Source organism: Molossus molossus, unplaced genomic scaffold (genome assembly GCF_014108415.1).
Source record: "Molossus molossus isolate mMolMol1 unplaced genomic scaffold, mMolMol1.p scaffold_m16_p_11, whole genome shotgun sequence".
NCBI classification, from domain to species: domain Eukaryota; kingdom Metazoa; phylum Chordata; class Mammalia; order Chiroptera; family Molossidae; genus Molossus; species Molossus molossus.
The window spans coordinates 49,073,561-49,096,692 of NW_023425346.1; the positions used below are offsets into that span (position 1 = coordinate 49,073,561).

The window sequence follows — 23,132 nt, forward strand, 5'->3', positions numbered from 1 at the left end:
TACGACAGTGAAGAGGAGGTGGCCCCGCAGGAACAGTGAAAAGCGCCCTTGTTTCCTAAGTCACATCTATACGGCCAACGGGAGCGGAGCCAGAGACACGAGTCAGAAGCCGTGAGCCTTTCTCTGGAAACGTGGACTCAAAGGCTGCACAGGGTCAGCCAGCCCCGCTTCCATCTCCGGGAATAGCTGCATCTCACCCCAGAAAGAATGCTGTCATCCCGCAACCTTTTAGAAGGCTCTCGTATCTTTTGAACCCATCCATCTTCCCTTCCCCAATGCCACTGCCCTGGGTTAGGCCAAGAGTCCTGTGCCAGCCTCCTGAGTCACCACCTCCCTTCTTTCCCCAGCGCTAGGAGCCGGCAAGCAGACCTGACCCCTCCTAAAGCCTCTAAGGGCACCCTGCTCCCCCAGCACGACACACAAATCTGACTCTGTCCCTTGCCTGCCTCGTCGGTCACTACTCTCAAAGGCAGACCATGAGCGCCAGCCCCGCTACACTGCGCCCTTTTCGTTCCTGGCCCTGGTACGGCTGCCGCTGCACCGGTGCCCTGTCATCGTCCGGGCTGGCCGTCTGCACAGGGCATTCCGCTTGACCAAAGCATCCTTGGCATCTTAACCCGTGGTGCCAGGGGGCTTTGCCACAGCCCTCTTTGTGCCAGGGCCTGGTGAGTGTGATGGGCATCTACACCTCTGCCTAATTTGCAGGGTACTATGTAAGTCACTTTGGACATGGTTTTGTTTCGACAGGTGAATGTTAAGCCTTAAGGAGGACATGCAGGGTTTGGCGTGGAGCCAGCTACCGGATTTGGAGAGGGGCAGATCCTCCAGCAAACAGCACAGCCCTAACCGGCAAGGGCGGGTGCACAGTGGTTAGAGCCCAGCCCAGGCCATCCGGCAAGGTGCTCACCCTGTCTGGGCCTGTTTCCGTTCAGGCTTCTTGGTTACACCTCTTTTTATATTACTTTCGTATTTATAACACTGTCCTACTTCTTTTCACCATGTATAAATATGCTTTACAATAATTGTTAGGCAGATCAATAAGGTAACTGTTCTCTGCCTTTTAAAAAACGAGGTGATGAGGGCGGAGCACTGACATTTTCACAGTAATGAATACACAACATGAGAAAAACATGTTTCCACGTACGGGAAAACAGACATGAAACAGTATACAATAGAACAGTGTGCACAACCAAGCTCTACGCCAAGCTGCCTGTGCAGAGCACAGGAGCTGAGGCCTTAACAGCCTTTCGAGCCTCCGCACCCCCCTGGCCTCGGGCCTGGCCTGGGAGGTGAGGTTAAGATTGGATAGGCCAAAGCTTCTGCACAGCAAAAGAAACAACCATCAAAACAAAAAGGGATCCCACTATATGGGAGACCAAAATCACCAATGATGCATCAGATAAGGGGTTAATCTCCAAAATATATAGAGTGCTCATACAACTCAACAAAAGGAAGACAAAAAACCCAATTAAAAAATGGACAGAAGACCTAAATAGACATCTCTCCAAAAAGGACATACAAATGGCTAAGAGACAATATGAAGAAATGCTCAACATCACTAATCATCAAAGAGATGCAAATTAAAATAACTATGAGGTATCACCTCACACCTGTCAGAATGGCCGCCAACAACAAATCATCAAACAAGTGTTTGTGAGGGTGTGGAGAAAAGGGGACTCTAGTGCACTGCTGGTGGGAATGCAGACTGGTGCAGTCACTATGGAAAACAATATGGTGTTACCTCAAAAAGTTAAACATTGAACTGCCATTCGACCCAGTGATCCCACTTTTAGGAATATACCCTAAGAAACCTCAAACACTGCCCTGGCCAGTTTTGCTCAATGGTTAGAGCATCGGCCTGCGGTCCAGAGACCCGGGTTCGGTTCCTGCTAAGGAACAAATACCTCGGTTGCAGTTTGTTCCCGGTCCCGGTTGGTTCGTGCAGGTGGTAACCACTCTATGTGTCCCTTTCACGTTGATGTGTGTCTCTCTCTCTCTCTCTCCCCTTCTCTCTCTCTCTCTCTCCCACACATACACACACCTCCCACTCTCCCACTCTACCTGAACAAAAGAATGGAAAAATGTCCTCTGGTGAGTATAAAAAAAAAAGAAACCTCAGACACCAATCAGAAAGAATATATGTACCCCTATGTTCATAGCAGCACTATTTACAATAGCTAAGATCTGGAAACAACCCAAGTGTCCATCAGTAGATGAGTGGATTAAAAAGCTGTGGTACATGTACACAATGGAATACTATGCAGCTGTAAGAAAGAAAGATCTCTTATCCTTTCAGATGGCATGGAAGGACCTGGAGAGTATTATGCTAAGCAAAACAAGCTAAGCAGAGAAAGACAAATATCACATGATCTCACTTATTTGTGGAATATAATGAACTAAACAAACTGCTGAACAAAATTAACCCAGAGACATAGAGGTGGGATACAGACTGACAAGCCTCAAAGGAAAGGGGGTTTGTGGGGGAAGAGATAAACCACAGAACTTACATGCATGTATGCATGACCAGTGAACATAGACAACAAAGCTGGGGATGGAGTGAGGGGGAAGGGGAGGAGGATCTCAATGGGGGGAAAATGAGAAACATCTGTAACAAACACAAATTCATAATAAAAAGTTAAAAAAGTAAAAATAAATAAAAAGATTAGATTGTTCAGAGGGCATCTCCACGCCAAAAGAGTCCCTGACACTGGCTAGAGAGGGCTCCAATATTTTTGAATAAATAAATAAGGTTTGAAGACTTTTGGGGAAAAAAAAAAAGAGAGAGAGAGACTGGGAAGGCCAGCCTGAAGGGAAATGACATTCCAAAGAAATGGCAAGAGCAAAGCCCAAGTGTGGAGACAGCAAGAAAAACTTCCTGACAGCTGCAAGGGTCAAAGACTCAAGAACCCACAGGGGCCAGGCAGGAACACGGAGCGGGGAGAGGGTCCTGAACACCGGCAGCCCATCTCCGCGGTCGAGGGCTCAGCACGAGGAGACGTCAGGCAGTGCTGGGCCCTTCCCGGGAGCCCTTCTCAGCGCCCTCCCACCCCAGGCCTGACACAGGCTTTTGCTCTCCAGCTGGAGAAGTATTGCCACCGAGAGATGTGGATTGGGTGTCTCCAAGATCCCCGTTTTCCCAGAGAAGGCCAAACACCAAGACTTTTATATAAACCTCTTTTGTTGTTGTTGTTGTTGGCAGTGAGTTATTTTTAAATTTTTTAATGGAAAAGCAATTCCGTCTGCCTGAGTTAGCCTGCAAAACTAGTCTGCCAACTGTGTTGTTCTGATGTCTAAAATTCACCTAAAATACTTCAACACACACCATCCGGTATCACTGCTGTTGATACTATGGCCTGGGTAGTCAATGGGCATTCGGACCCAGGGGCCCAGTCTGAGAGGTTCTGGCAACATGGGATTCAGGATGCTAGAGGCAGCTGCTGGTTGTATTTCTGCTACCTGTGTCTAAGTCTAAGTACAGGTCAGTGTGAGCCAGGTGAATGTCCAAAATGAGGCTATTATCAGGGACAACAGTCATCTGTGGACAGGCATGACGCATTTTAGAAACGGGATTTCATTCATACGTGCATGCGCACACATACACACACATTTTGTTAATTCTCATCCAAGGATGGATATGTTTTCCATTTTTAGAGAGAATAGAAGGGATGAAAAGAACTGGGGCAGAGAGAAACATGGATGCGAGAGAGACACATCAATCGGTTGCGTCCTGCACACACCTCAAGCAGGGCCGGGATCAAACCTGCAACCCAAGTACGTGCCCTCGACTGGGAATTGAACCCGGACTCTTCGGTGTGCCGGCCACCGCTCTAACCACTGAGCCACGCCGGCCGGGGCAAGCGGTTAAGGCATTTTAGATATACTCTCCACTCCTGCATGAACGGGAAGATCCCAGCTGGGCCTGAGTGTAAGCTAAAGCCCTAACCAGCTCTGGATCTAGCGAGCTTCCAGATGTCAAGGGCAAGTGTACAAGGAAACTACAGCTGAAGTTTTGCACGCCTGCTTCCGATGAACTTTTCATTCACTCGGAAGGACAATGAGCGGGGAGTCCCTTGAGCTGACAGAAAAAACTGTGAGAGGTCTTCAGGGGCTTGCTTGCTGATGAATGGCAAAATCTGGCCTGAAACTCCATTTCCTTAAAACCTGGAAGTGCCGAGGCGACTGAGCAGCCAACCCTTCTGGCCCTGAGAACCGACAACGTGTACTACTTAATCCGTGACAAGGAACCTGAGTCGTGCATGAAGAAAACAGCTTAGGTCAATTCAAAACTTGGCTAGAGAGCAACGGAATCAACATGTGACAGTTCAGAGCATCCTAAAATGATTTCAAAATGGGGTCCAGTAGATACTGATCTTTTCAGACCTCCAAGTGGCTGGCTGGGGCGGGGGCCACAGGAGCCACCAGAGCTTCAGGGGACCCCAGTGGTTCCTCGCTGGAAGCAGCCTCTTCCCCCCAAAGGCCACGATCTAAGAAAGCAGAGAAGCTCTGGCCTGTGAGGAGCCCAGCCAAAGGGTCTAAGTAGCTGGTAAGGAAGCTGGTCCGATTAGCACCCTGCACAGCTGTAGTACTGCTCTCTCTCTAGTGAGGGGGAGTTCGGGGGACAGTAAGCACGCAGGGGTGTTCAGGAAAGGAGGAGACTAAGGGCGAGGAGATCACAGCTACAGCCCAGGAGGAAAATCAACAGGGTCTGTATTTGAATAAAGACTCTGGACATGCAGGAGGACAGACAGATCCTTAATAAAATATGGCGCTTTGGTGGATACTGGAATTGGAAAAGAGCAAGGAATAAAAGAAACAAGATTAAATGACTTGCCCAAGACTCCCTAGCAAGTGATGAGGGTCTGAATAAATCCACAGTCCTGCCCAGGGGAGTCGGCCACGTCGCCCCAGTGTCCCCTGTGGGAGGTCAGTGTACCTCTCTGCACTGAAAGGGAAATGCACAATGGAGTAAGGAGTTTACACTCCCCAACGCCTAAGACCTTCCCTGAGTAAAGATCAGTCTGTGATTAACCAACACAGAAAAGCTAGTCTGAGGTTCTCTTGTTAATCCTAAATGTCATATTTACATCATTAAGGAAAAAAAAAAAGAACACTTCCTTCATAATTTGGGTTGATTCCCAGTTTTTTTTTTTCTCAAGAGACTCTCAAGACTTTATCGGCAAAACCAACATGTACTCCCGGCGCCCAGGAGCACTGTCGGGCCACCAGCCTCTGGCCTGCCTGGCTCCACAGGCGTCCTCGAATGGTGAACCGCCAGGGTGGGGTGGTCTGGTCGGCTACACAAGCTGAGAGCACTCTGCTCAGGGACCTGCCGTCACAGGGGAGCACAGCAGTCTGCTGGCTTCCGCCCACGTGAGGAACCGAGGTGGGGATGGCTGCCTGGTTCTTCGCTCCTGCCTGGTGGGGAGAGAGGTCTGCACCAGAGCGCGCAAGGATCAGAAATGCATGTCAGGAAAGTTATTCTGGACAGAGAAGGGGTCTGGCGTGCAGGTGGAAGAGGCGAGGCTCTGGGCCCGGGACTGCTCGGTGTTTTCTCTCTCCTGGGAATGTGGGGGAAGGGCATCTAGGACGCACCAGCAAACAGAGGACACCTGTAGCTCTGAGTGTAGCATACTGGGCATATTGCTTTTACTGTATGATTAAACCCATCATTTTCTACCAGGTTCTGTTTCATTTCTGTTTTTAGAGTAATTTGGAACAACTCACTCTCCTGGAGCCTTGCCGGCTTCAGTGTCATCAGAGCTCCAGGCAAGAGCAGTGTGAGGGGAAACGGGCTGGGCCATCCCTTGTGCCTGCTGGGAGCCCCTGCACATGGAGGCGGGGCAGAGCACGGCGCAGAGGGGACACCTGGAGCCCTCCAGGTGGAAGCCACACCTCTGGGCACCCACTGTGCTCGGCCAGACTCAGCAAACCCAGAGCAAAGCGGAGCCTAGAGCCCAGAGGACCAAGTCAGGATGTGGCAACATCTAGGACAGCAGCTGCCAACACTCACTGGGCTCACTGCCTCTGAAATAATGCCGCGCCGCTCACAGGAACAGTTTCTCACGGTTCTCGTAGTGGTACTTCATTGTACCATGAGTGTGAGCTTACCCAGCCAGAGGCCAAACAGTGCCAGCCCTGGAGAGGGGCATGTGGCCCAGTGCAGAGGCACACCACAGGGTCCTGACCTTTCCGAGTGAGGCTGCCGCCCCCACTCCCTGAAACTAAGAGGGAGAGGAGAGGCGGAGGGGGCGGCCCAGAGTAGAAAGCAGCCGTTTCCACCCAAGGAGGCCCTCTGCAATCGAACGGGCCTGCCTGCGTGGGATCCCAATTACACTCCCGGCCAATTTACGTAGCTTCTTTGGACAATAGTTTCACAGGCTATAAAATGGGGAGCAGAGAATATATATTGTAGGCCCACAGCACTATTGTAGTACACACTACTGGCTGCCTCAACACCATACTGTTTTAACTGCAGGGATCTAGGCAATCAAGGTGCTTGGTTCCTCCCATCAGTGAACGGTCTGAGGGTCTGCCCCAGTTCCCCAGGAGATGCGAGGGGAATATGGTGCCGGCTTTTGTGGGCAAAGTTTCTGCCTGAATACGAGAACCACCATATAAGGTTCCTTTGTTCCCCACTCTCCTGCCTACTTGGGGCACTGTCATGTGAGAATGTGATGCTGGGGGCAAGAGCAGCCCCCGAGGGCCCACGCTCCCTGGCACTGCTGAGGCGCAGGACAGAAGTAGGAGAGAGCCCATGACCTCTGCGTCCCTGGGCTTCTACACCAAACTAGAAACCAACGTCCAGACTTCTCTTATGGGAGATCATTAAATGTCTGGATTACTTAACCTCCTGCCAGTCAAGTACTCTGGTATTTGTACCTAAAGGCTTCTTAACTCTTACAGTCCCGTTCTTCCCAGTCCCGACATGTTTCCTCTCTGCCTGCTAAGGGTTAAGCATTGCCTCAGAGGCTAAAGTCACTGTAATCCCCAAAAGGACTTGGTAAAAAATCAGCAAGAAAACAATTTAGCACACAATGCAATTTTGGAGTTTTAAACAGCTCCAATATTAAGCATGGCTTTTAATGCTAGGGGCACAAATCAAAACAAATAAATGCACAGCAGTCTCCAGGCAGAAAAAGCATACTGCATGGAGATGCTATTTCACTTTTTTGCCAGTAGTTTCTGTTCGGGGCTACACTTATATAAACATTTCAGAAACAGAACAATACAAGTCTAGGGAACCAGGAGAGGACCCCTGCTACTAGTCTAGACCCTTGCTACTCAAAGTGTGGTTCCCAGACCAGAACCGTCAGCGTCATCTGGGAGCCTTGGAGACATGCAGAATCGTGGGTCCCACCCTAGTGCTTCTGAATCAGAATCTGCATTGCAGGCCTGGCTAGTTTGGCTCAGTGGTTAGAGACCTGGCCTGAGTACCGAAAGGTCATGGGTTCAATTCCCATCAAGGGCACATACCTGGGTTGCAGGTTCGATCCCCTGTTCCAGTTGGGGTCCTTCGGGAGACAACCAATCAATGTCTCTCTCACATTGATGTGTGTGTCTCTCTCCCCCATCCTCCTCCCCTTCCACTCTTCCAAAAAGGGGGGGAAGGGGATCAATGGAAAAATACCCTCAGGTGAGGATTAACAAAAAAAAAAAAAAAAAAGCAACAACCCTGGCCAGTTTGGCTCAGCGGCTAGAGCGATGGCCCGTGGACCAGAGAGTCCCAGGTTCGGTTCCCGCTTAGGGCACGTACCTCGGTTGCAGTTTGTCCCCGGCCCCTGTTGGGGTTGTGTGGGTGGCAACCAGTCAATGTGTCTCTCTCACATTGATGTTTCTCTCTCTCCCTCCCTCTCTCCCTCCCACTCTATCTGAAGATAAATGCAAAAATGTCCTTGGGTGAGGATTAAAAAACAAACAAACAAAAATAACTGCATGATAGCAGGAGCCTCAGCTGATTCAATGTGCAAGTTGGAAAAGCACTGCCCAGGAGTACTGTCCGCCTACCCGGGCCAGGGCGTGATTCAGTACCCCTGGACGACTCCAAGACAGCCCACCCACAGCTCCCTCCTCCCCGAGATGGACAGACCTCACAGTGCACATTCATGTACCTTATGACACAGTAAGGACAAGGGCAGTACAGTCGTCCCTCCATATCCCAGATTTCACTTTCCACGGGTTCAGTTACCTGTGGTCAACTGCAGTCCAAAAATATTAAATGGAAAATTCCAGAAATAAAATTCCAGAAAACACAAATCCATAAGTTTTCAATTGCCTGCTGTTCTGCGTGGTGTGACGAACTCTCTCACCATCCCGCTCCGTCCAGCCCCAGACGTGAATCATCGCTTTGTCTAAGCACATCCACCCGAGTCACTTAGCAGCCATCTCGGTATCAGACTGACTGTGGGGGTACAAAGTGCTAGTGTTCAAGTCACCCTTATCTTACTTAATAATGGCCCTAAAGTGCGAGAGCAGCTTAAAATTTACTGTAGGTGTGTATGTATAAGAAACACATAGTATATATCAGGTTTAGTACTGTCCGTGGTTTCAGGCATCCATGGGGGATCTTGGAACATATTCCCTGCAGATAAGGGAGCAATTTTATACTAAAATCAAAAACCGCATCCTACATAGAACTGTCTGACTCAGTGATTCTAGTATGTCAAGCAGGACAAAGTCACACACATGGCACACGTCTATGGAAAGACTCAGACTTGTACAAAATCTTTTTTTAACACATGAAAATGATTTGTAATCATAATACTTATTAACAGTCCATTAGTAACAGCTGCTCGCTGGAGGTGCCAGAGCCCAGAGAAAAGCGGCCGGTGACCACCACTCCCAGCACAGATGTTCGTAACCCTCCTCCTCCCTCTGCCCTCCTGAGAACCTCTGAAGTGCAACTGTGTGCAGGTGATATCCTTCGATTATTCAAGTGACAACACTGAACCTGCTCATCTTTTAAGCAGGTCAGTAGTAAATACGCAGGCACCTTATCTACTGTTAGTCATCAATTACTCACCACCGCCTCACTATGGATTGGGACACACCGCCTGTCCTGCTCGGGAGGGGAGGACCCCAAGAGGGACCAGACAGAGCCAAAAGGAGTTTTCTGGAACCCTCACTTTCCACCCAATCTTCTTTCCTCCCATAATAGTCCTGGTTTTCCACTCCATTTATTCCTTCTTGTAAGTAAATGGTGCTCGATGATCTGGTTTGGTTCCATAGGCTGTGGCCCCCCACCCACCCACGGCACGGTGTCCAAGGTGTCCACAGTCAGAAAATACAATCTGGCCCTGGCCAGTCTGGCTCAGCAGTTGGAGCGTCGGCCTGCGGTCCGGAGAGACCCGGGTTTGGTTCCCGCTAAGGGCGCGTACCTCGGTTGCAGTTTGTCCCCGGCCCTGGTTGGTCGTGCGGGTGGCAGCCACTCGATGTGTCCCTTTCATGTCGTTGTTTCTCTTTCTCTCTCTCTCTCTTTCTCTCTCTCCCCCTCCCTCCCTCCCTCCCACTCTACCTGAACAAAAAATGGAAAAATGTCCTTGAGTGAGGATTAAAAAAAAAAAAGAAAATACAATCTGACCTATTTCCAGAGTCTGGGACCTAGACAGTCACTTCTCAGACAAATCCATGTTTCCCATCTACGAATGAGAGAGAGACAGTCCTGACCTTCTTTGAAGCATCAGAGTGTGACAATTTCACAGCCTTTTCTGACAGCCGAAGAAGAAATCAGAAGCATCATCTTTTTATTCCCTAAAGGTAGAGTATCACCTTTCAAAATAAAAGAAACAAAAGTAGCCAGCCTTCCCATGACTGGCATCTTATGTGGGTCGGCTCTTAAAATTGCCATCAACTGGCTTCCTTCAAATGTGCTATAATTTTACTCACAGGAGAGAAGTTCTCAGCACTTCCCTGCCCTTTGTACATGGAACCAATATAAAGTCACAATGACATAGACAAATTACAAAAAAAAAAACCTAAACAGGAAGATTCTTGGTAAAAATGTCAAGGCAGTGCAAGCTGCCACTCCCTCCCCAATTCCCCAACCTCTCACAATCCATACAACATAGACTTAACAGGACAAAGAGACAGAAGAAGAAGTGGCAGCCGATGTCAATTCACAATTGGCTCGCGGTCCAGTTGACTACCATAGACATCAGACACGGTGTGAGGGAGAGCACCAATTTAAGATAATAGCAAACTGCAGACAATGTGCCCATCTGTGAAAGAGCCACAGAACTTCCCCAAAGCAGGTGACTTTCTGGTGAGAGCTGGAGCCACAGGCCACACCTGGCGGGGCCGCAGCAGAAGGGAGGAGGGCCACCCAGGAGGGAGCAGTGATCCCAGGCCATCTGTGTTGCAGGTGCCAGGCGAGAGCCAGTTTTCTCAAGGCCAATGACAGACATGACCAAGAACTCACTAGTGGTGAACTTTCTATCAAGCATGAATACCGAAAACCCGCGGATAACCCCCAGATCACAAATCCATTACTCCTTGGCTCCCCAGTGGGGGGCAGGAGGGATATTTAAAGATGCTCTGGTAAAAGTAGCCAAAGGACAGATACTTGGCTTCCTCTTCCCTCCCTGACATCCTCTGATTTGAATGTTTTCCTTTCATGACTAAGGCTAATAAAGGGATACTCAGAACATTTTGATGCAAGATAGGTCCTTGGAAAAAGTCTTGTCAACCTTCCTTATTTTATAGCTGAAAAACCAAGCCCCGAGGCAGCTGAACTGTCAAAAGGCATAGAATTAACAGGCAAAAGAGGGAGGAGGGCAGTTAAGGGTAAGGAATTGAGCCAAGGACTGAAAGACACACCAGGAGATCTGAGAGTGATCTGCTTTTACAATCTTCGGAATGACCTTAAAGGAGTCCCCAGTCGCTCAGCCCTCAGTCACCTCATCTGTAAGACCTACCCAGCTGAACTGACAGAGCTGCTACAAGGAGAGACTAGGTGAGCATATTACGCAGGCATCATCCTCTCCCAAGCCTAACGCACGCTCTGTAGTCAGTGGCCATAGCCACAAAAACAGGCACATGTAACTTAGATCAAATATTAATAAGCCTAAATTTCCAATGCAATATTCATATACCTGCAGGTGGTCTTTTTCATACAAATCTCCACTCAACTAGCTCTGCTATTAGAAGCTTCCAACAAACCAGAATAACCCATCTGTACAATTTGAAGAGATGGTCCCTAAGGGAGATGATTAAAATAGCACAATTCCAGTTGCCACAGTATTTAAAGCAACAATTTACATCATGTCCATGTAGTTTTGCAAAGGACTAGACTGGAGTTTTTTTTAATCTGTGAAAAAGAAAACCTTACAGCTAAAACTCCCACACTGAACGGTCACTAAAATATGAGGATCACACACTAAACTCTTGCACAGTATTATTTTCATCACAATTGACTAAACAGTCCTATGTTCAGTAATGCATTCAACCACCAATTACTGAGCTCTTGACTAAGGGTCATTTCCAGTTCTAAACACTGGGCCTGCAGAGCAGAAACCCCTGCCTTCATGGAGGTCAACTTTAAATTGGGGTCGGGGCGGGGTGGGGAGGTAAATGCAGATAGTAAACAAAATCATGAAGTATAATAGACAGCAGTGGTTTTCAGACTTTGGTGTATTTCAGAATCACTAAAGGGCTCTTAAAATCCAGATTGCTGGGTCGTACCTCCAGAGTTTCTGACTCAGCAGATCCGGGAGTGAAAAACATAAGCATTTGCATTTTTATCAAGTTTCTAAGGTGATGTTGATGCCCCTGGTCTAGAATCACACCTTGAGGACCACTAATGGAGCAGGGGACACAGAGCCGGGGCAGGGGAGCTGCAATTTACCACAGCATGGCCATGGACGCCTCACTGATGGGACGCTGGAGCCAAGAATCTGAAGGAGGTACTGAAGAGTATTCCAGATGGAGGGAGCAGCCAGTGCAAAGGTCCTAAGGCAACAGCAGGCATGGCAAGGAGGCCAGTTTGACTAGAGTGGAGGGAGAAGGAAGCAGCAGGAAAGGAGGTCAACCAGACAATGAGGAGCCAGATCTTATAAGGCCCAGCAGGCCGCCATGAGGACTTTGGCTTTGCTCTTGAGTAAAGGCACAAGTCTTTACCTGACTTAACGCAGCATTCTGGATGCCAGGGAGAGACCTAAGCACAGAGGGCACAAGCAGAAGAGCACCCCTTGGGAGGTGACCATATTAATCCAGGCAGGAGCCGATGGTGGCCTGGGCCAGGATGACAGCAAGGGAGGTGGCGTGACGTGGTGAACCGCCGGAGGTGCTGACAAGCTGGAGGACACAGGGCAGAGGAAACAGAGAGCTGAGCAGCACCACGGTTCTGGTCTGTTCAACAGAAGGATGGCACTGCCATTAACACAAGTCGGGGGGACGGTGGGGAAGGCAGTGTGTTGGGGTTCTGGGGTGACAGAGGTCTTCTGTATGACACTTGTACAATCTACAGAGTTGAAAGAAGACTTGAAAAGCCAAGAAGATCATTTTACAGGTGACACATGGCCAGCAAAGAACTCGGTGGAGGGCACAGTGTAGGTTAGGAACCTAGGAGGCTAGACAGTCCTTGGCTATGGTTTCCCCAAGTGTACTCACTCTATAAAAATCAAGTGTTATATTCCACAGAGTGTAAATACACGTTGACTGTATTTACATTTCCTAAAAATCTCTCATCTATTTAGGATTCATGCAGTAACTTGTAAGATGTTATCAGGCAACAACGCCTGTTCCTGAATCACTCACAGTTACAATACATATTTAAGGCGTATCCCCAGGACAACCTACTAAACTAGACCCAATGTGGCTCACTTGACTTGAATTGCTCTGCTCTCAGTCTAAAAACTCTTGTGCTTCCCAGACCGTAACAGTTTGTGGTAATATATAAAATTTAATTTAATGATGGCACAGAAGGCTCTTTAAGGCAGGACAGAAGGGAGGGGAGAGGGGAGGGAGGCGAGGAGGGAGGGGACGGAGGAGGAGGCTGAGGCCACCTGCCTCGTGCGCTCCTGGACGATCTTCCTGGAGGCGCAACCCCGTCCTCCACGCAGCGAGGCGTGCACAGCTGCGGAAAACTTCCACCCAAGAGCAGAGCAGAGTGAGTGTCCCCCTTGGGGCTCGCCCAGTAAGACTTCCTAAAGCTCTTGCTCAAACAACTGCGAGCAGCTGTCCCAGGACGGGAAGCTGCTCAATGGCTCGCCGAGCATGTCTCAGCGACGGCGTGCAGCTGGAGTGGAAGACTTCCCACGCCTGACGGCATCCTCAGGTCCCGCCAGAGGCTTTGTAAATGCTACCATTCACCAAGGTCCCCGTGTTCCAGGGGCCATGCTCATGTGCTGTCCTTATTTACTTAAACCGAGAAAGAAAGAAAAGAAAAAAAAAGAATAGGACAATTTTGGCAAGTTTGTTAAACCATAATTCACATAATTATAAACTTCCTGAAAGTCAAACCACATATTGTGGTTCACAGTAAAGCACTTTATGCCCCCAAAGGTTTTAATTTGCACATGTCCTCTGCTTTCTGAATGTACCCAGTGTCTCTGCATGCATGTGCTCTGCTTCACTCATCCTTAACATCATTGATTACTGCATTGTCAGCTGGCTCCGGCAGGGCCTGCCTAAAACCAGAGCTGAAAAACGATCATTAAAAAACTATTTTCAGCCTTAAAACTATGCACTAGCATACATACCTAAATATTTTAAGCATGTCCGCCTCCCTGCCTGTTAAGCTGATACATTCGGACTTGCCTGAGCCCTCAGCTGTGACTCACAGGCACCCCTGCCACCGTCGGGCACCTGTCCGTGCACAGCCTGCCGAGACAGGGTGTCCAGCGCGCCTGCGGCTCAGATCGCATGGACCAAAAGTGTGGGAGCACCTGCCATGTGTCAGGCACACTGGGGGTGCGGAGATGAACACCGTGGAGTGTCTAGCACTGGTAAGTAGATGATCCATAGGGAAGAGGGGGAAGTAGAGAACCAACCTCATTGCCGAGACAGGGGCCACCTAACTGGAGTGTGTAAAGGAGGGTACACTCAAGCCACCAGGGTACAGTGCTTGATGTAGTGAGGGCGGGGGCAGGAGATAAAGGGTGAGAAAAGGCTTCTCAAAGAAAGAACGCCCTGAACGGAGTCGTGAAAGAGAAGTGAGCCAGATAAAGAGGGGGGGTCACGAAGAAGTGAAGCAGAAGGTGCAGGTGGAGGGAAAAGAGGCAGGGCCTTCATGTGCCATCTCGGGGAGCTGCAGCTTTATTCCAGCAGCAACGGTTCTTAACTTCACGCCAGGAGGCTATGGGGTCAGATTGGCATTGTAGGCTTTCCACTGCAGGATATTAGGGAAATCGAAGGGCTAACGAAAAAGGAAGAACAACATGATATGGCAGGAGGTCAGATAGGGTGCTTACAGCCTGGCCTCTCTAGCCACCTCCTTGCGATGTTAAAACAGCCTAAATAATTAAAGGGCACCATCCCCATTAAATTGGAATGCGTGTTAACTCCTTTAACCCTCTAGCATTTTCCCATTGTACAGATGTGGAAACTGAGGTGCGGAGAGGTTAAATATCTGGGTTACAGTGTTAGAAGCAGCAGAGCCAGGGTGTAAACCACAGCTGTCTGGCGTCAGCCCACATGCTCCTAAATACAATGACATCATCACTTCCTGACAGGATGCCTCAGGAGCTTTCCAGAATGCACACAAGGAGCCCATACTACCTGCTTGAAGCAGCAGCATGTCTTCCCTACAACACAAGAAATACTGCCCGCCCCCCCCCATCAAAGTGCACTTGACTGGAGCCAAAGATCCTAGCAGCTATGGGCATAAACTCCCCCGCCGTGCACACCTCCCTCCAGCTCCTCGAGAATGATGTCTGAGCAATGGAAGCAAGTTAGGTCTAGTTGTATGCTTTCCCGGCAGACGTTTTAGTCATCGGGTTTTCAGTTGTTCGAGATGCAGACTAAGGCTGAAAATGTATACAAAGGCTGACTAAGAATATCATCTCCCTCCCAGAAAACAGAGATGCTACCCCAAGTCATACCAATGTGCCTTGCACAATGGAAAACAGTGCTGGAGCTTGACCTGGAGGGCCTCGAGACACCGACTGAGGTGGTGACAGCCTTCCCGGGTTCTGGGGGCCCTGGCTCAGCATCAGATTTGGTTTCTGTTAGGAAAACTGAGGATGGGCAATTCAGACTCACCCATACACACGCCTAAAAGGCAAAAGTAAGTGAACATGAGCGTGAGCGCTACCTTATATAATATAGAGTAGTATGCTTCTCGGAAGTTCTTTAGAAAATAAATGCTGTGAAATCAACACCTTTATAGTACATTAAGAGTGGTCACAGCCCTGGCCAGTTTGGTTCAGCGGTTAGAGCGTCGGCCTGCGGTCCGGGTTCGGTTCCCGCTAAGGGCACGTACTTCGGTTGCAGTTTGTCCCCGGCCCTGGTTGGTCGTGCGGGTGGCAGCCACTTGATGTGTCCCTTCACGTCGATGTTTCTCTCTCTCTCTCCCTTCTTCTCTCTCCCTCCCACTCTATCTGTACAAAAAATGGAAAAATATCCTCGGGTGAGGATAAAAAAAAAGAGTGGTCACTATTTAAAAGACTCCTAAAATGAATGTATCTGTAGTGACCACCCCCAAAGGTACCTGTTTTACATGAATTTGTAATGGCTTAGAAAAGCATCTCTCATTTATTCCAGACAAACAGGCTGAGTCACTTGCCAGGGCACTAAGCTCTTCCTGACAACATGACAGAGCATCAAACTGGAAAATAAAACGCGAGGCCGTGGGAAGAGCATGACTTCTGCAGGGCCCCTCCTTCCATCACGTATGACAGCAAAAACGACTACACTGACATCCCGTCCAAGTGCACTATCCGGAAGTCACACGGGCAGGCTGTCTAAGCACAGAAGGAGTAAGAAGAAGAAAGGCATTGTCTTTTAAACCCAGAGGAGACAGTCCTCAGGTTTTCATTCACTACGTCCAACCTGAAGCCTTCCCGTCTGAGGGGTGTGGGGTCACTACTGGGCTTAATTCTGCACCAAATGACACCAAAGGTGACTGCTTTTCCTATAACCTTACAGATGACACTGTCTCAGCTTGGAAAGGGGGAAAGGGTGCTGAATGTGTCCCCTAGCTCGAAATGAAATCAATGCATGCAGAGAGGCAGAAGAGTGAGTGACTGCTATTGGTCTTCCACCTCAATGACATCATTTCAATCCAGACTTGGCAGTTTCTTCCCGAATTCCCACGGACATGGGTCACACGCTCCGGAGCCAGATTGCCCGAATCTGCAGTCTGATTCCACCACGTGTTCACGTGTGCCCTGGGCAATGACTTTCCCCTCGAAACTTTAGCTTCTGGTCTGTAAAATGGGCATAAAAACTGCACTTCCCCATGGGGCCATGGAGAGGACTGAATGAGTCACAAAGCATCAGCACACAGTACCTGGCCTGGCACATGGGAGTCACTCAATACATATTCGTTCCTGATTTTATAACAGTCAATAACAATGTGCATTATTCCCACGAATTTGTACCACTGGATAGAGACCCAAGTATATTAGCCGTATTCTCGCTTGGCTGCGTAGCAAGACGGGAGTTTTCCATGGTTTGAACCAGGCCCCTTAATGTTCCCTTTCCTAACAAAAAGTTCTGAGAAAGGGAATATCTGTCCATATACAATAGAGGGAGTGATTTTTTAAAAAATAAAAATTGTTTTCTATTAGAATAGCAAAAATACTCTTCTTTAAAAAATGCTCATAATTATACAAGGTGAATAAACATCATATTCAAAGTAATAAATGCAAACTTCTCTCCTGCTTAACTTTTATTTCAAAACCAAGGCACAAAGATACAGAAGGAAGAAGGCACAAGCAGTCTGAGTGGCAGGGATGTGCTGTCTGTTCAAACATAACAGGTAGCAACAAAGAGAGACAGCCCAGCTCTGCTGTCGCCATGAGTCTCCGCTCTCGACCCCCCTCCCCTCCCCCGTCGCCCACCAGACACAGATGCCAGCAAAGACCCACAGACTCCGGGGCCAGCTTTCGCTCCGTGACCACCTGCCTGACCGAGCAGCCAGACTCCTGTAGAACAGGGACAGGACAGTATCTCCCTGTTCCAAGGAAACACTCCAAGTGTTTGTTAAGCAATACTCTTAATAGTTAAAACAAAAAAACTTATTTTAAATACTGCGTGAATTCAAGGTTGTACTCAGGTCAGAGACTGTGGAGAAAATTAAACGTGAATGCTCGAAAGTTATAGCTCCAGAGCTGTACAGACTGCAATCTGAGTGCCTGTTAACCTACCATTATGCATCTGGGGATGGCAATTCCCGTTTGTGTTATTTATTACACAAGCATGAGGTCACAGCACAAAAAGGGTACCAAGGAGAGCCCAGCACGGCCGTACACACAGTCCTGCCTACGTGCCAGGCGCTGTTCTGAGCACTTCACACTGATGCATTAATCCTCACAACCACCCAGGTGCTTTCTGCACATGTCTCCCCCCCCCCCCCCCGGGGGCCGGCATCCCACCGAGCAAGGGGCATGGGGTCACAATCACCACCACCACCCACGGCGAGGGAAAAACCCAAAGGCTGGAGAGGGACACCAAGTCAGGAAATCATACCTCAGGGGATCCTCACTGAGAAAAAGCACAAGACAATGTGCTCCAGAGGCCCAGGGAAGGAGCTCAGGTCATGAACCTGACGAGCATGTGGGATGAGGTGACTGGGGGGTACCAAGGGGCAGAATAAGGCAGTTCACTGCTATTTTGATCTTCTTAGTGGGAAATGATCATTTTATCACAGAGAAAGTTAGTTGTACTTCTTTATCAGCTTAGAGCAAAATGAATAAGTTAACTTCTGAGTTCCATAATTAGTAAGTATTATCCTTTTTTAAATATATTTTATTGATTTTTAGAAAGAGAGGAAGGGAAAGGGAGAGAGAGAGAAAAACATCGATGAGACAGAAACATTGATTGGCTGCCTCCTGCATGCCCCCTACTGGCGACTGAGCCCAAAACCTGGGCATATGCCCTGACCAGAATTGACCAGCGACCCCTTGGTGCATGGGTCAATGCTCACCCACTGAGCCACACCATCTGGGCTAAGCATTACCTTTTTATAAGTCATAAAGCCCCTTGGAGTTGAATCTCTTACAGGACAAGTTCGAGGTACCTATGATCTCCAGGCAGTGCAAGGGAGTCCGTATAATCCTGTTGGTTGTAACAGCAATAGTAATAGTACTAGAAGTGCCAGCAACAGCTGCAATCAGGCAACAGCTATTGATATTTACTGTGTGCCTATTATATGCAAGCTGGCCACTGTTAAGGTCACTGGACGCAAAGATCCTCATTTGACTTCACACACCAAAAAAATGACGAGGTATTCCCCTTTAAGGAAACTGAGTCTCTAAGAGGTTAAGTAACTTGATGAAGGTCACAGAGCTTGAGTGATGACCTGGGAATCTCAGCCACGCCCAGTGATCCCAGAGCACATACTCTTTACTAGGCTACTCTGGTGCTGGATGGTCTGGAGCTTTGTCCACACATTTTTTCAGTTGTCACTTATTCAGTTGAAGTTTTGGTTTTTTCTTTTCAAACTGTCCCCAGCCTGTGGAATAGCCTCACTCTTTAGAATGAGGCCAAGATATACATACATAAGGCACTAACTTGGATGCCTCACGAACAAAATCCAGTATTAATACTAAGAGCCACCAAAGTAAGGAGGGAGGAGACAGATGAATCAAGACGGGCCAAAGGCTGATAATTTTTATTTTTTTTATTTTTATTTTTAAATATCTATATTTTTAATATCTTTATGTATACACAGATAGATAAATGTGTCTGTCGATCTAGCTATCATCTATTTACTCTCTCATTATTTTTTGTGTGTGTGTGTGTTTCAAGTTTTATTTTTTTTTATTTTTTTTAATTAATTTATTTTTGTTACAGATGTTTCTCCTCTTAAGGCTGATAATTTTTAAAATAAATGTTTTTATTAATCCTCACCAAAGGATATTTTTTTCCATTGATTTTCAGAGAGGGCGGAAAGGAGGGAAGGAGTGGGTGAGAGAGAGGGAAACATCGATGAAGAGAAAGACACATCGTCTGGCTGCCTCCCACACATGCCCCAACCAGGGCCGGGGATCAAACCTGCCACCCAGGTACGTCCCCTTGACCAGGAATTGAACCCGAGACCCTTTGGTGTATGGGCCAATGCTCTATCCACTGAGCCACACCAGCCAGGGCAAGACTGATAATTATTAAAGCCAACAAGAGGGTTCTTCCAACTGTCTCTCTACTGTGGGCTATGCTTGGAATTTTTCCTAACAACAGGTTTGAAAATGCCTTTGAATATTGAGAGCTCATGAAGTTTACTGAATCATTTCCTTTCATTTGTTTTAATAGGTCAGGCTCTATCTACATGGTTTAAAATTCAACATGTTATAAAAGATGCACTCAGCAGAGAGGGGCAAACAATAAACCAAAGCGATGACTCAAGGCTTATCCTGGGGTTGGGTGCATGTCTGCCTTCTGCTGGAACTCCTGCTTTCTGTTAATAACCACAAGCCCTCCAATTTATGTAGAAACAAAACTGGGGCCAAGGACTGTGATCAGCTTTGGTCTAACTACTAAATTCATGTGAAGACCCTACACCTACGCTAAAAAGACACACACAGGGTTCTTCCTCTCCAACTCAAAAAGCAGCAGATGAGGCTGATTCAACACCTGGGGCAAACGTCAACATTCTTCAACAACAGATGTGAGGTCAGTGATTCGCACCAAGGATGCTGCTAGTAATATTTAATGCCTAGATCCAGAAGGCTGAACATCCTTCAACAACAGGGCCAGTCCATTACAGGGAAGGACTGTCCAGCCAATACCAAAAGCACTCACAGCTGAGAGGACCGCTGAGACAGACCTTCGTGGACATGGGGTAAAACAAGAGTCAACAGGGACAGGGCTACATTGTACCCCGGGCCACTCAGGCTGCTCGAGGAGCAATAACAAAATGAGAGGTTCTGGATATAGAAGGGCCGGGCTGATCCATTTACCCAGTAGACACTTACTTGCCTTTGTGCCAAACGACTGATGAACCTCAAAGGGAAGGGGAGGTGGGATAGGAAGAGATAAACCAAAGAACTTCTATGCATATATGCACACCAATGGACACAGCCAATAGTGTAGGGAAGGCAGAAGGGGGGTGGCATTGGAGAGGAGGGGGGTCAATGGGGAAATAAAAGGGGGAATATCTGTAATACATTCAACAATAAAGAGAAGTTAAAAAGAAAGAAAAGAGGGTAGTCCCAGAGATGTGGAAGTGGGGTACAGACTGACAATCCCCAGAAGAGGGGATAGGGAGGGAGAGATAAACCACAGAACTTATATACATGTATGTATGAACAATGGACACGGACAACAAAGCTGGGGACAGGGTGGGGAGGGGGGGTATTGGTGGGAGGAAAAGGAAAATCCTCTGTAACAAAAATAAATTAATTAATTAAATTTAAAAAAAGAAAAGAAAAGAAAAACCAGACAGGCTCAGATTTAAGAGCAAAGTAAACCCTGGATTTTAAGAGCTCACAATTCTTTCAGCCACCTCTTCAGAAATAAAAGGTTTCAATGTGTATGTTCAATGTGTAAACTCAAACTCATCTATAAACTCTCAAAGTGCTTTTCCTGCAGTTACATAAATATCACCATTCTTTAACCTAAAAGGTAGAAAATATAATAAAAGTAAAAGTAATACTGTTATTTATCAAAGGGCTATGCTTCTAAAATAGCATTTATAGGATCATCTAACAAAGATTTATCAAAACAACAGAAAAAAAGTGTTAGGCCTAAGAACCAAACACTCTATACCAAAGCAGCCAGAATACATTCTTAAAAGAGATTATGTGCATTTATTCATTTCTTAGGAACGATTCCCTATTCCTTGAAAATGTAACACTTCTGTAAACAAGTAAAGATTTTGTATCTTTATCAGCTTTACCTGCTATTTGTACAGAACCATCCTCACCCAGAAGAATATTACCAGCTTTCAAATCCCTATTAAAAAAAAGAAAGAGAGAGAATTGTGCAGTACTGATATTATATTGCATTAATTCACTCAGGGAGATTTTGAAGCATATCATATAATGCAACTATTTGACATTATTTTGTAAATACTAAAGTTATATCACAGATTTCAAAAATTACAAGATACATGTGATTTTATAGTTGCTCGTAGAGAATGGTTAGGATTTTGGTAACAAATATTTTATGTGCAATCATTTTCTAGACTTAATTAAATTAATAGTGGATAGATTCTTTATTTTATGTTAGAGATTGTCCATATACCCACAATACTATCACTTTATCAAGAATTAAAGCCCAGCTTATGTAAAGCTGTTCAACTTCCACTTAAATTTGTCTGTGGTGTAATTCCAAATGAGTCCTATCAGCCCCTTCAGCAACGGATGTGATCAGTCTTCTCCTCTGGGAAAACACTGATTATGAACACTACTTATAATATTCTACAATGTATTTCTTCACTATATAGAAGTGTGCTGAGTAGTCTTTACACTTTAAAAAAAAGTGACAATCGCCCTGGCCGGTTTGGCTCAGCGGTTAGAGCGTCCGCCTGCGGTCCAGAGAGACCCGGGTTCGGTTCCCGCTAAGGGCATGTACCTCGGTTGCAGTTTGTCCCCGGCCCTGGTTGGTCGTGCGGGTGGCAGCCACTCGATGTGTCCCTTTCACATCGATGTTTCCCTCTCTCTCTCTTCCTCTCTCCCCCTCCCACTCTGTCTGTACAAAAAATGGAAAAAATGTCCTCGGGTGAGGATTAAAAAAAAAAAAAAAAAAAGTGACAATCTGTAAGTTTGATTTCTAAAGTAATATTTTTTCTAATTATTGAAAGTTTGGGGTAGGGAAATTAAACTATGAGTATTACTGGTAAATGGTTATTTATTTGGAACTGTTCCTAGGAACCCAAGTAATGCTAACCCATTTGAAACACTAGCACTCATGCTCTATGCTGCTCGGCTCTACATCAGCATCTTATGTCACAAAGAAGATGACATGAATGCCTCTTCCTTCCCTCTCACCATCATGTCAAAGGTAATTAACACAGTACAGTGACTGAAACAGTCTTGCCCGCATTAGAAAATAAGAAATGATATCCAATTCAAATGAGCATACTTCAAGAACATCATGTTAACAAATATTTTTTAATGAGTCCACTCGCTACTTTTTATATTCTGTTCTTTCTTCAGGGAAAGCAGATAAACCAACTTTGAGGATACCAATAAGACTCATCAAAATGTACTTTCTAATTTCTTTCTTAAGTACTTTCCCCCCCCATCTATTTAGCCTAAGTTAGAAATAACGTCGATACCTACCTACCTACAATATGTCTTTCCCTAATATTCTTTACGAACTAGGGCTAAAGACACAGCTGAATGTAAACACCTCTGCAGAGTCATACCTGTGAATCTGACCGTTTCTGTGTAGGTAGTCTAAGCCTTCCAAAACCTCTTTAAGAATCGTTGCTATTATTGCCTCTTCCAGAACTCCGTTCTTATGTTCTCCTCGGTTGACGATGTACTTGATGATATCCAACATTGAACCTAAGTAGACAGGCAGAAGAATTGAGAAAATTGGGTAAGCATCTTCCTTGCCTTTCCAGAATGGGGCTCCCTATTTAGAAAACTAAATGAGGACATACAAACATGTATTCTGTTTACTTAACACAAACATTCCCAAGGCAGACAACACTGGCCTGGCGGCCCTTGACCAGGCACACTGATCACACGTTTGCAAGCTCCCTCTCAGCTGAATCAATGAGAAGGATTCTGGGTCAGGGACCAGAAGACCATTCAGGGCCACTTCCCACTGAGTCCCTTTGCCCTAGACATACAGATGCAAAAGAGGGTTCAAGATGTCTGAACCGCCCTGGCCGGTTTGGCTCAGCGGTTAGAGCGTCGGCCTGCGGTCCTGAGAGACCCGGGTTCGGTTCCCGCTAAGGGCATGTACCTCGGTTGCAGTTTGTCCCCGGCCCTGGTCGGTCGTGCGGGTGGCAGCCACTCGATGTGTCCCTTTCACGTCAATGTTTCTCTCTCTCTGTTCCCCTCTCTCCCTCCCACTCTACCTGA

At 47.1% G+C, this 23,132-nt stretch overlaps 1 protein-coding gene across 4 annotated transcripts in view; it reads right to left on the reverse strand.

Annotated features, from left to right (window-relative positions):
- STK39 (serine/threonine kinase 39) overlaps positions 1-23,132 on the reverse strand; it is a 291,825-nt gene that overhangs the window by 190,244 nt on the left and 78,449 nt on the right. For all 4 annotated transcript variants that reach the window (XM_036253502.1, XM_036253503.1, XM_036253505.1 and 1 more), the window contains exons 4-5: positions 22,466-22,607; positions 20,993-21,048 (exon numbers count right to left, since the gene is read on the reverse strand). In XM_036253502.1, coding sequence (XP_036109395.1) covers positions 20,993-21,048; positions 22,466-22,607 — 198 coding nt within the window. The remainder of the gene's footprint in view (positions 1-20,992; positions 21,049-22,465; positions 22,608-23,132) is intronic.